Consider the following 13,171-nt stretch of genomic DNA (forward strand, 5'->3'; position numbering starts at 1 on the left):
AAAGTCCTGCAGGAGGAGAGACAGCAGTGGCTGTATCAGGTGTTGGCAGGGGAGGTGGTGAAAAGTGGTCAGCTTCTGGACATGTCTCAAGGTACAACCGACAGGACCTGCTGGGGAACTGGACATGGGGTGAGGGGTAGAAGAGGAAGCACGCCTGTTCTCCCGGGCCTGAGAAACCCACAGAGTATGGTGCCAGTTACTGAGATGAGGAAGATGGAGAAGAAAAGATTTGGGCTGGAGATGTGGGAAGGCATCAAGCATTCTGTCAACCATGTTAAGTTTCAGATTTCTAGTAAGTATCCAGGTAGACTTGTCAGCCAGGCAGTGGATACGTGAGTCTGGGTCTTAGTGGAAAGATCAGGGAAGGAGACAGAAGTTTGGGAGTCATCAGGCCCCAGGAGTCTTTAAAGACATGGAGCTGGATGAGATCATCAGTGAGAGTGGATGAGGCATACCGGAGGGTCCCTCCTCCACAGCAGCTCTTGAACTGCTGCCCGGACCATCCACCCATATTATTCAAGGCTCATTTCAAACGGCACCTCCCCCATGAGCTTTCTGTGACTCCCCCAACTCAACATGCTCTCTCAAGTCTCTAAATTCCACTTTGCTTCTGTCAACTTAAAAAGCAAATTTGCCTGTTATTTTGTCCTCAAAACAAGTTTATTTGGGAAAAGCCAAAAGCATTGCAATTCTGGATGTGCATGCTATGGCAAACCACAGGCAAAACCAGAAAACAAAAGACGGGAGCTGCCTTGGGGCCGGCCCCGTGGCCGAGTGGTTAAGTTCACACGCTCTGCTTTGGCGGCCCAGGGTTTCGTTGATTCAGACCCTGGGTGCGGACACGGCACTGCTCATCGAGCCACACTGAGGCAGCATCCCACATGCCACAACTAGAAGGACCCACAACAAAGAATATACAACTATGTACTGGGGGGCTTCGGGGAGAAAAAGGAAAAATAAAATCTTTAAGAGGGGAGCTGTTTTTATAAAGAAAAAAGGGGGATTAGGGAGGGGCTGTTCTAAAGTCCACTGGGGGAAAGTAGCAGTTCTGGGTGGCAACAGCTTCTCATTGGCTGGGCTGTTGCCAGGTGGGGAGAGAAATCTTCCTTCAGTAGTAAAGTAGTTTTACTTCCTGTCCAAGATGCAAGCCACTCTGTAATTGATGTCTGACAGGGCATAAGAGCTCCTCCTACAGGTCTTCCTGACTCCCATTTGGTTAAGACTTCTTTTATTAATTTCCACAGTTTCTCCATGCCTCCTTTTTGGCTTATCTCACACTCTGCTCTTTGTTACGATTGCTACTTTACTCTCTGCCAGAACCTGTCCACTGGACTGTAGACTCCTGGAGAGCAGGAATGGGTTCAGTTCTCTGAGTCTACAGCTGTGCAGGCAGAGCGTAGCCCCAGGCATTTAGTAGGTCCTCCCCAGGGGCCCTGCACTAGGAAAGGCTTTGCAACCAGGATGGCACAGCATGGGTAGCCAGCAGCAGGTGCAGGCAGCAGTCTGCCCAGGTAAGGGTAACAAGGCCAAGGACTTCCTCAGAAAGCCCAAAAGCCATCAGATGGAGCTGCTCATCTACTGAACCTATGGAGTCTGGACTCCATGAGTCCCATACACATGGGAAAACAAACATAGGACCTCTGATCTTTCTTTTTTTAAAAAAAGATTTTATTTTTCCTTTTTCTCCCCAAAGTCCCCTGGTACATAGTTGTGTATGTTTAGTTGTGAGTCCTTCTAGTTGTGGCATGTGGGACGCCACCTCAGCATGGCCTGATGAGTGGTGCCATGTCCGTGCCCAGGATTCGAACCAGCGAAACCCTGGGCTGCCGAAGCAGAGCGTGTGAACTTAACCACTCGGCCATGGGGCCGGCCCCTCTAATCTTTCTTGCTGCAAATGTTGATAACTTTTCCCAGTCTTACAGGTATAGAGAAACAGAAGCAAAATCAAGGGCCCCCAAAACAAAGATTTCCTTCCACACGTGTTCCATTTCAGACTCCAGTAATTTTGTTTGTAGCACACTCATTTGTATTCTGGGCCAATTCTGAAATATTTTGCTGATTTGTCACATTTGTTTTATGGTCCCCTCACTATATCTTAGCTAACAATATAAACTTGAATGTATTAAGTAACAAAAGAACATTTCTGCCATTGACCTTTTCCATTCAGCAGACTGGCCCTCTGCCAACATTTCCAAATGAAAAAGGACTTTCTACAGAGACAGGACTTTTGTGCCCCATAGACCATAGGAATATAAAAATATCCAGTCCTTACCTGGGAGGCTTGTTGCATTTGCAGAATCTTTAAACAGAGTATTTTCATTGTCTTCATTAGTAGTAGATGCCTAAAAGAGACATTCCTCACTGTAAGCCCATTTCAGCAGATTCCACCATCATTCAGGACCCAGCTCAGGTGCCACCTCTCCTTAACCCACTCCCTGATCCACCCAAGGCATTCCTTTCTCTGTCTCATGGACCTCTCCATTTCTGACCTATCACTCTCAACTTTTGCACTATTATTGGCCTTATTTGTATCTACACCTTCCCTGCTCAAGGTGGGGATTTCTTCCCAACTGCGTCTCCACCAAGAGCTGAAGGGCACAGCACCTTGCCCAGAGGAGATATCAACAGATATGCTGAAGCAGCAGCTGTCCCATGGGTCTGGTGCCAGGACAGAGGTACCACCACTTACTGGGAAAAGCACAGACTAGAATCCTGGATCCACCACTTAGTATCTATGTAACCTTGAGCATATTTCTTAATCCATGTGGCTGTCAGCTGTACTCCTTTGCAGGCACGACCATCCTTGGCACCTTGAATCTAGGTTAACGTAAGGATCAAATGAGATAGCAAATGCAAGGCTCAGAGCCTAGTGGGGCTGGGCAAGTTCTCAGTCAGTGTCAGTTCCCCTACACCCTGTGTTGGATGCTCTCCGGCCCCAGAAGAATGGGCTTCACCCTGGAGCTGCTTCTGCCAATGCCTGGACAGTCCAGCATGGAATATGGGTAAGGGGCGGGACCCAGGCTCCTCCCCTGTGCTGCCCAGCTCCAGGAGGGGCCAAGCCTCCTAGCTTAGCGTTTAGGGAATTAAGGACCACAGGAGGAGATGTAGTTGCATGGGAAATTGGATTACTCAAGGATTTGTTAGGCAGCTTCAGAGGTAATCCTCTTTCCAGAAAATTATGACACCAGGCGTCCATGGGGGAAAGGGCTCGGATGAGTTGAATCCGCGTCATGAGCTAAGCCGTCAGTGGTGCCCAAAAAGCCCAGAGATGAAACAGCAGCCACTAGACGCAGAGCAGTTCTGAGAGCCAGGCCAGCGCCGCTCCACAATTTACTTGGCCCCAAAGGCCCTGGGCAAGAGCACTGCTATTACCCTGTTTGGCAGAGGCTTGAAAAGGACAGGTAAGGGGGCCAGCCCAGTGGCACAGCGGTTAAGTGCACATGTTCTGCTTCTCGGTGGCCCCGGGTTCGCCAGTTCGGATCCCGGGTGCGGAAATGGCACCACTTGGCAAAAGCCATGCTGTAGTAGGCGTCCCACATATAAAGCAGAGGAAGATGGGCACGGATGTTAGCTCAGCGCCAGTCTTCCTCAGCAAAAAGAGGAGGATTGGCAGTAGTTAGCTCAGGGCTAATCTTCCTCAAAAAGGAAAAGGACAGGTAACTTGCCCACGGCCACATTTTTAGTAAGTGGCAGAGCTGGGATTTGAACCAAATCCTGTCTGGTGCCAGCCCACCATCCAAACCCTTAGGCACTGCTGCCCTGACTCTTTCACAAGAACATGAGCTCACCTGTGTGGACGGGGACACCTCAGTCTCAACTTCAGGGCTCCTGGGTTCTGTGGATAGAAGTAAGGGTCATTATTAATGATTCATGGACCCTGAAATCCTGCCTGATGGGCTGCAGAAGGAGAATAGAGTTCTTCACAATGTTATTTAAAAGAGCATAATGTTGGCAATAAGCAAATATACAACCATAAGGGACTATATAAATTGTGACATAGCCATATACTGCAATAGCCTTTAAAAATATTTTAGAAAAATGTCAAGGACGTAATATATAAAAAATGCAAGGCTAGAAAAAGTCCATATAGTTTGATCCAAAGTTTCTAAAGGAACATATTTATATCATTATTTGTTGTATATTAAATTACATACAATAATACGTATTTACACACAGGAAGAAAAAATTGGAAGGATACACATGCCCAGAGAGAAGCACTGTTAACATTTTGATTATGATGATGGTAGCTAATAGGGCTGTATGATATACAGGAAAGTTGTTAAGAGAATAAATCATTGGGTTCTCATCACAAGGAGAAAATTGTTTTCCTTTTTTCTTCTTTCTTTTCTTTTTATTGTATCTAGAGAAGATACAATTGAGAAGATGGATGTTAGCTGAACCTACTGTGGTAATCATTTCACAATATATGTAAACCAAATCACCCTTCTGTATGCCTTAAATTATACAGTAATGTATGTCAACTATCTCTCAATAAAACTGGGGAAAAAATTTAATTTAATTTTTTAAAAACATTCATTTCCTTCTATGCACCTTTCTGCAATAAAAAGAATTTAAAATAAACAAGTTCTCATCTGCCTGGGTGGGTTGGTACACTTTGCCCGAGAAGGGATGTGGACCAGACGACCCGACAAGGCCCCTCCTCCTCCATGGGAACATGTTTCTGCAGAACACCCCCAGGCAGCAGGGGCCACGCATCAAAGTGAGAGTACTGACACGAGACTGGCTCAGCCGCAAACGTGGGCCCAAGGGACCAGGAGCTGAACCGTGACAGGCAGTGGTGGAATGCTCTGGATTTTAAAATATTTTCTTTTCAGTTCATCATTTTTCCATCAAGAAGTTAAAAATAACACAGAAATGGTTTACACAAAGATGTCAAGTCTCCCTGAGCTGGGAGTAGCATAAGGACCAACAAGGGGGTGGAGCAGAGGGTGATCCTGCTTCTGCTCGGGAGAGAATTCTCGGTGGGAGTGTGCCATCCCCAGGAGGGGAGAAAAACAGACACTAGCATCACTGGAGGGGACATAAGAGCATGTTCAGTCTCACCCATTGTACAAAGAGGAAACAGAGGCCCAGAGAGGGAAAGCAACTTGTCCTAGGTCACACAGAGAGTTAGCCCAAACTCAGCGTAGAATAAACCGGAGGGACCCAGCCTCTTATTCCTCTCTGTTCCTCCCAGCTCAGCCTAGCAGAGAGCAGTTAGATGCATAGCAGGGGGCGACTGAAGGATGAAGAAATGATACGGGGGTGCTAGAATGAAAACTAAAACCAGGGGATGGGGGTCAGCACAAGATAGAAAACATGGCTGACCATGGACGGTCATTTGGTCCAGCGGTTCCCAAGCCCGGCCATGTTCAGCATCATCTGTGGCCTTTTAGGCCCCATCCTAGACCTGCGGCCTCAAGACCTTGGGGATGGGAGTCAGACACCAGGGGTTTCAAAAGCACCCCACACCAAGAGATGTTTCAGGAAGAAAAGGAGACCCACACAGCTTCCACCCTCAGCTCTGACCCCCAACATGGCCTGTGGTCCAGAGAAGGACGTTTAACCTTTAGAGGCTCAGATTTCCGGGAGTAAAGTGGTTGGAATTTTATCTCAAATAACCCAGGAATGTTACCAGGATGAATAACATTTTTCTAATGCAGAATAAAATTGTCTTACATAACAAGACTTTTTAAAAGCTTCCAAGATGATCATGGGGACCCCTGATTCAGACCATTTTGTTCCCTGAGATGGAAGGTGGAGCAACTTTTACATCGTTATTAATACTAATCATTTCCATTTTACAGACGAAGAAACGGGCTCAGGGCAAAGTAACTTAGATTGACCATATTAATAGCATACTAAGAAAATATTACTAATATTTCTTGCAGCAACCTTTGTTGAGGCTTACCATACGCCAGTCCAGGTGGCTCGTTTGCCTGTATTGTCATCTCACGTCACCTTCGCAGTATCATGCAAGGCAGGGGCTATTCTACCAATTTTACAAAGAACTTGGGGCTCAGAAAGTCTATGGAACAGTGCCAACATTAGGGAGCATTTTTTCTTCTGTTTAGACAAAGGTATTTTCTATTTCTCCTCAAGTACTTTCTATTTCCTAACGCCCCACTTCAGCCAGTATATTGGACAAAAGAGGGGAAGGCACTATCATTCACTGGCCCCCGCGTGCCCCCTGTGTGCCAGGAGGTGACAGTGGCAGTGACAATGGTGGTGGTAACAAGAGCCACAATGACAGAATATCTAACATTTATTGAGCACTCACTATGTGCCAGGTGCCATTCTACCCACTGACATGAATTAACTCCTTTAATCCTCACAACAATACTCTGAGATGGGCATCGTCGTTATTCCCACTATACAGATGGGGAAACTGAGGCATGGGGAGGTTAAATAACTTGCCCAAAGTTTTGTAAGAAATAAGTGGTAAAGCTTTCTGGCTCCAAGAATGATTTTTTTTTCTTTATTTAAAAAATTATCTCTAGATTGAACATTTCTCAAACTCAGGGACTGTATCTTACTCATCTTTTGAAACTCAGACCTTAACACAGGCCGGCATCTTGCTGAAAAACCGTGTAGTTAGTAAAATTTCAATTATAGAAAATCACTGGGAAAAAAAGACTGTTAGGAACATTAACAGTGGTTGCTGCTGTGTGTTTTCCCTGGATTAATATTTCCAAGATTGGAAGATGTATTTTATATTCATAACAAAATGAATGAATGACGAATGACCATAATCCAATAAGTGAGATGAATAGAAGACAATACATGAGTTATTGTTGTTGGTTCTTTTTTTTTCACATGAATTTTTAAAACAAGAAACTTCTGTTAAGTTGAGAATTGATTTGGGCTTGCTCACTTGGGTTTTGGAATAGAGAAATCCAATACAAAAGATGGCAGAGGCCTTCATCCCAGATATGTAACCTTGGTCAAGGTCAAGACAACCTCTTTTAGGTGTTGTTTCTTCACTTCTAATTAACAGGAATGGCTCCCTCCGGCACAGATCACCTGAGATCATGCTGAAAGGACCTAGCACTGGCCCGGCACACAATATTTAAAAACTAACCTGACTCTCAAAATTAAGAACAGAGAACATAAAGCATTTTTTTCTAACAAAAATTTTGTTTTTAATATTTATCAGTTTTGATTTTGTGTGTGTGTGTGAGGAAGATTGGCCCTGAGCTAGCATCTGTGCCACTCTTCCTCTATTTTGTATGTGGGATGCTGCCACAGCATGGCTTGATAAGTGGTATGTAGGTCCGTACCCAGGATCTGAACCTGTGAACCCTGGGCCACTGAAGCAGAGCACTCAAACTTAACCACTATGCCACTTGGCCGGCCCCCAAAATATTTTTAAATTGTATATTATGACCAGTTAAGATATGGGTGGGGCTCAGGGGTTGGACTACAGAGAGGGAAAATAGGAGTGGGCTGAGAATAAAGAGGGAAAAAAAAGAGAAAAAGAGGCCAGAGGGTGGCAGAGATGAGGGAACAAGGAGAGAGGGATGAACCACAAAGCCAGAGACTCACAGGAAGGGGTGGGGGAACCCACAGGCCGGGCAGCGCCAGGCAGCACTTTCCACTCTGAGCTCGCTCCCTCCCGCCCTCCACTTCACAGCCTGTAAACCACCAACCAGACGGTTAATCACTGCTCCTCCATTTAAGCAAAAAAAACCCAAAACACCAAAAATTCTCACCGAGGAGCTAACAGTCTCCTTAGGAGAAATAAATCACCTCCAGCTGGGTCCCAAACACCACCCATGATGGTCTGCAGAGAAGTCTATCAGTCTGAGGCCAAAGGAAAATACGAATGAGGCAGCGTGGATCTCCGCATGGTGTAAGGTTGCCAGAGTGTCCTTCATTCTGACCATATGCTCTTGTTTTATCCTCTTTCATGAAACAATGGTGATGGTAAATAGCAATAGCTACTTTTTATTTAATTGTTTATTTTTTGGTGAGGAAGATTGTTGCTGAGCTAATATCTGTGCCAATCTTCCTCTATTTTGTATGTGGGACGCCGCCAGTGTGGCTTGATGAGCAGTGTCTAGGTCCACGCCCGGGATCCGAACCTGTGGACCCTGGGCCGTCGAATCAGAGTGCACAAACTTAACCATTACACCACCAGGCCAGCATCTTAATTGTTTAATTTTACATCCTTACTTAGCAAAATTAAAAGTTGGCAACCTTATTTGATCCCAAAATTCTTTTTGAAACGTTACAGACCTGTGACGTCCCATGGTATAGGCACCTCTGAGCTAGGTACAGAGGTCAGGCAGGGAGGATGTGGGAGGAGGTGATGTGAAGATGAGCGTGGAAGGAAGAACGGAGATGACCACATGAAGACACGGCATGAGGACGGGAGGACACACATGCAAAAGTGCCAAGCCAGGTTCAGTCCACCTGGAGGGAAAGAGACACGTGAGGAAGGGCCAGGCACGAAGGAGAGGTGGGCGGGCAGCTGGAGAAGGCCTCTTCAGCAAGCTCAGGGGTGTGAACTCCACCGGAAAAGGGATGGGGAGCCACGGCTGTAGGTCGGGGCGTGACAGATGCAGGCTTGTGATTTAGCAAGATGCCTGAGGCAGTGCTGTGGGGGACTCATGGGTGCTCACACACCAGAGACAGGAGACGGGTTAGGAGGGGTTGTTGTAAGAATTCTGTCAAGACGTGACAAGGACCTGAACCAAGGGAGGGCGGTGTCCAGCCTGACGTCCCGGGGATGTCCTGGCTTGGATGGCTGGTGGGTGGTGCTGCCCTTCGCTGGAGAGGAACGCAGGGAGGTTGGCGAAGGCAAGTGATGTATTTGGTTTGGGTTGTGCTGAGCGTGAGGCACAGGAGGGGGGACCTGGGCTGATGTCTGGGCGGAGCAGACATGAATCTAGGGCTCAAGAGACAGGTTTGGCCTGGAGACACAGGTGACTAAGAGAAATGCTGGCTTTTACCGTACACTTACCATGTGCCAGGCCCTACACTAACCGCTCTCCATCTCCTTTGATCCTCACAACAACTCTGGGAGGCAGGCTTTTTGGGTTTTTGGGGCAGGCATTACTACTTCCACTTGACGAATAAGCAAACAGGCTCAGGTGGGGACTTCCCCAAGGTCACACCAGTAAGGGGCAGGGCCAGCCACCAGACCTGAGTTCGTCTGACTCCCAGGCCAGCGCCCTGAGCAGCTACAATGCAGAGTGGACGTGGTAAGGTCACCCAGGGGAATGAGCACTTTGGGAGCGCTGTGCAACACAGCACAACAGAGGCAGGGGATGGCACATCCAGGAGAACCGGGCAAGGCCGCTTCAGAAAGGTGTGCCCAGTGCTCTTTCAGCTACAGGATTTCCCCCTTGGAGGTGGAGAGGAACAAAAGAACTCCCCCAGAATGGGACGGCCAGAGGGTTTGAGATGACAATATGCAGCAGCAGGGACCTAGGCAGGGGACACCCACCTGCCCAGAGAGTCCGCAGCCCTGGCCTCAGGGCACCCCAAAGGCCTTGAGTGCAAACCTCTAGCACCTCCTCCCATCAGTCATTCCCAAGAACCCATTCACTCTGCTCTCGACCTGTGACACAGGCTCCTAATGATTTTCTGGGTGTAGGTGAGCAGTGTACGAGAAGGAGTCAAAGAAATTTGTGAGGAGCAAGAAATAACCCTCTCATGCCTAAAGGGCTTCTCCCAGGCGCTTTGTCCCAAGCTCCCTTTGCACAGGGGCTCTTGGGGACCACAGACTTGCTTGATGGCAGCCCTGTCAGTGCAATCAGAAGGGATAAATTCTGGGAGAACTCTCACTCTGGAAAGAGCTGCAGCCCAGCCACCCTATCAGTGAGTATCCTCTTCTTCCCGCCCTGACATCAGGGCCACAGTCTCGATGACTCACTGCAGCAGGTGCTATCGGCCGTGACCTGGCCTTGCTGGCCGGAGCAGGGTCCCCAAGACGGTGTGACTCAGGGCCCAGCCCCACCCTCCCTTGGTATGGGGAACCTCACCAGGGCTACAGGCTGTGTGCGGCCAGGCCCCAGCCTCAAGGGGGCAGCACCTGCTGAAGTCCAGTCTCCTAAGCCCCCTCGCCCACCCCTCTACCTCCCACCGTGACCTCTCACTCGGGCCTTCCAAGGTCTGCCTCCATCTGCCCCATTCGGAACTCCCACACACACACCTGTGCTCCAGCCTCACCAAGCAGCCCTCCCCTTGTTCACAGCCCATGTGTCTGTACCTGCTGTACCCTCTGCCTACAATCCCCCTTCTCCACCTGGGACACTCCTACACATCCTCCAAGACACAACTCAAATGTCACCTCCTCCATGAAGCTTTTCCTGCCCTCTCTAAACCGCCCCAAGAAGTCTGCTCCACAACCTTACCATACTGCATTACAATGGGATGCCCCCACCACCCCAGACTTCCAGCACATTCTATAATCACTGGGAAAGCTGTCTCAAACTACCCATTCTACATCTCCCTCCAGATTCCGATTCAGTGGATCCAGGATGGTATCCAGGGCAGTGACTCTGGGATGCCCATAGCCCCATACCCTTTACCCCAAGAACTGACCAACACTGTGCTGTCATTGCTAATCCCCCTACATTTGCAGGACGAGTTATTATTTCTAAAGAATGTTTTCCACTGGACTCATAAAAACTCTCCAAAGGGGACAACATGAGTCATATCACCTCCAATTTAAAGACGACAAGACTGAGGCTCTGAGAGGCAAACTAATTTTAAGGTCATACAACCTGATTCCCAGATCCAATGTACTTCCCATGACCTGTGTCACCACCCCACACCTAGGCTGAGAGGCAGGGGTGTCCTGTCCACCTAGGCTTCAAGGGCTGGAGGTCCTTGGGGTTGAGAAGCCCACAGATGCAGAATCTAGTGCACTGACATGTCCCAAACAGCCAAATCACTCCACCGTCCGTAAAACACACGTAAGCTAGTGTTCTAACCTCCGTCTCATTTTCTAGAAATGCTCCCCAATTTCCAACCGAAATCCCTCTTGCATCAGAATCACCCAAGTTCTTCTTACTTTGCCCTCAGCAGAGAGGGGAGCGGCTTGCTTCTCTCTTGGATATATTCACCACTAGGGTTTTGAAGCTCCCCTCGCCCCAAAACCACACAGGTACAGGATGGGGAGCTCAAACTCTTCAGCTGCCTATGTGAGAAGAAGCCAAGTGTCCTCAATGAACTCACATGGTCACTCTAGCAAGTCGCAGAAGCACAGTGAATTGCGGCTGAAAAGTTGGATACTGTGCCCCGCTACACCATCTTCCACCAGAGGGAGGACGTCAACAATGTAAAGAGGACATCCACAAATGAGATCAGGTTCAGACAGGTGAGGAACCCACAAGCCATCCCACACAACAGCCTGGGAACACAGGCCCAAGCAGATGCAGGTCCTCTGGGAATTCCAGAAGAATTCAGAGTAAACTAGCAGACTCGTCAGGGGTTACCCCAGACAACAAAGCCCAATGAGGCCAGAGTTGGGTTCACAGGAAAAAGAACTTTCTACTTGAATAGACATTTCTCCAAAAAAGATACACAAATGGCCAATAAGCACATGAAAAGATGCTCAACATCACTAATCATTATGGAAATGAGAATCAAAACCATAATACCAGTTCACACCCATCAGGATGACTATCATCAAAAACACAGAAAATAACAAGTGTTGGCAAGGATGTGAAGAAATTGGAACATTGTGTATTGCTGATAGGAACGTAAAATGATGCAACCACTGTGGAAAACAGTATGGCAGTTCCTCAAAAAATTAAAAACAGAGTTACCACATCATGTGGCAATTCCACTTCTGGGTATACGCTCAAAAGAATTGAAAGCAGGAACTGGAACAGATATTTTATACCCATGTTCATGGCAGCATTATTCACAACAGTCAAAAGGTGGAAGCAACCCAAGTGTCCATCCACAGATGAATGGACGAACAAAACATAGTATATACATACAATGTAATATTATTCAGCCTTAAAAAGGGAGGAAATTCTGATACATGTTACAACATGGATGAATCTTGAGGACATTACGCTAAGTGAAATAAACAAATCACAGAAAGACAAAGACTGTACGATTCCACTTAGAAAAGGTACCTAGAGTAGTTAAACTCATAGAGACAGAGAAAAGAATGATAGCTGCCTGGGGTTGGGGGGAGGGGGAGAATGGGAAGTTAAATGTTTAACGGATATAGAGTTTCAATTTTGCAAGATGAAAAGAGTTCTGGAGATGTACGGTGGTGACGGTTGCACAACAATGTGAATGTACTTAATGCCACTCAACTGTATACTTAAAAATGGTTAAAATGGTAAATTTTATGTTATGCATATTTTACCACAATTAAAAATTTTTAAAAAGAAAGAGCTTTCTAACAAAAACAGGATTTCTTAAATCGGTTCATGACTATCTAAATGAAGTGGTTGGGATAAAAGGTAAACAGGTGTCGGCCTGTGTCTGGAACATTTCCTCTGCACAATGTTGTAAATAATTCCCTCCCTTTGCAAAGGCTCCCAAAACCACATTAATGTTCAGCATTCCGATAATGACCATGTTTTGGCTCAAAGCGTATACAAATCAAAAACACAGGTCAACACAATCTGGCCTGAAGGACGTTCTGATTCATTTAAATCGTCTTCCTAAGTAAGATACAGAAGTGAGGCCACCCTCCTTGTCAAAGTCTTGGCAGGAAATAAGCTTTTGAGAAGAGGGTCCAATGGAGAGCTGCCTCCTGCTCTTGATGGACAGGCCACGGGAAAGCACCAATAGGGATCTGAGCCTGCACTTGACATTACGTGCATCCAATTAGGAAGACACACTAAGCCCTAAGTCCACTCCTCCGGCTCTCCCAGAACAGGAAAGACAAGGACCCCATACTGCAAAGCCAGGGAGAAGGAAAAGCTGTCACATCACAGCATCCATTTATGTATTATGCATTCTGCATAGCCTATACAAAAAAGTCTTCTCCCTGGCCCAGGGCTGGGAGAAAGTGGCAGGGGTAGGGATGGGTCTGGGCAATTGATGTGATCTCTATCTTTTCCTTTTCATCCATTCATACTCAATAAATGGGGTGTTTTATTCTTTTTTTTTTTTTTGAGGAAGATTAGCCCTGAGCTAACATCTGCGCCCATCTTTCTCTACTTTATATGTGAGACAGCTGCCCCAGCATGGC

At 47.1% G+C, this 13,171-nt stretch overlaps 1 protein-coding gene across 9 annotated transcripts in view; it reads right to left on the bottom strand.

Annotated features, from left to right (window-relative positions):
* Nucleotides 1-13,171, bottom strand: part of IL6R (interleukin 6 receptor) — a 61,220-nt gene that overhangs the window by 20,884 nt on the left and 27,165 nt on the right. For 7 of the 9 annotated variants that reach the window (XM_070268122.1, XM_070268120.1, XM_005610076.3 and 4 more), the window contains exons 7-8: nucleotides 3,789-3,835; nucleotides 2,273-2,342 (exon numbers count right to left, since the gene is read on the bottom strand). In XM_070268122.1, the coding sequence (XP_070124223.1) occupies nucleotides 2,273-2,342; nucleotides 3,789-3,835 (117 nt within the window). Of the gene's footprint in view, nucleotides 1-2,272; nucleotides 2,343-3,788; nucleotides 3,836-8,145; nucleotides 8,416-13,171 lie in introns of those variants that run through there. The other 2 variants (XM_070268126.1, XM_070268123.1) reach the window with 2 other exon arrangements.

Source organism: Equus caballus, chromosome 5, assembly GCF_041296265.1.
Source record: "Equus caballus isolate H_3958 breed thoroughbred chromosome 5, TB-T2T, whole genome shotgun sequence".
NCBI lineage: Eukaryota > Metazoa > Chordata > Mammalia > Perissodactyla > Equidae > Equus > Equus caballus.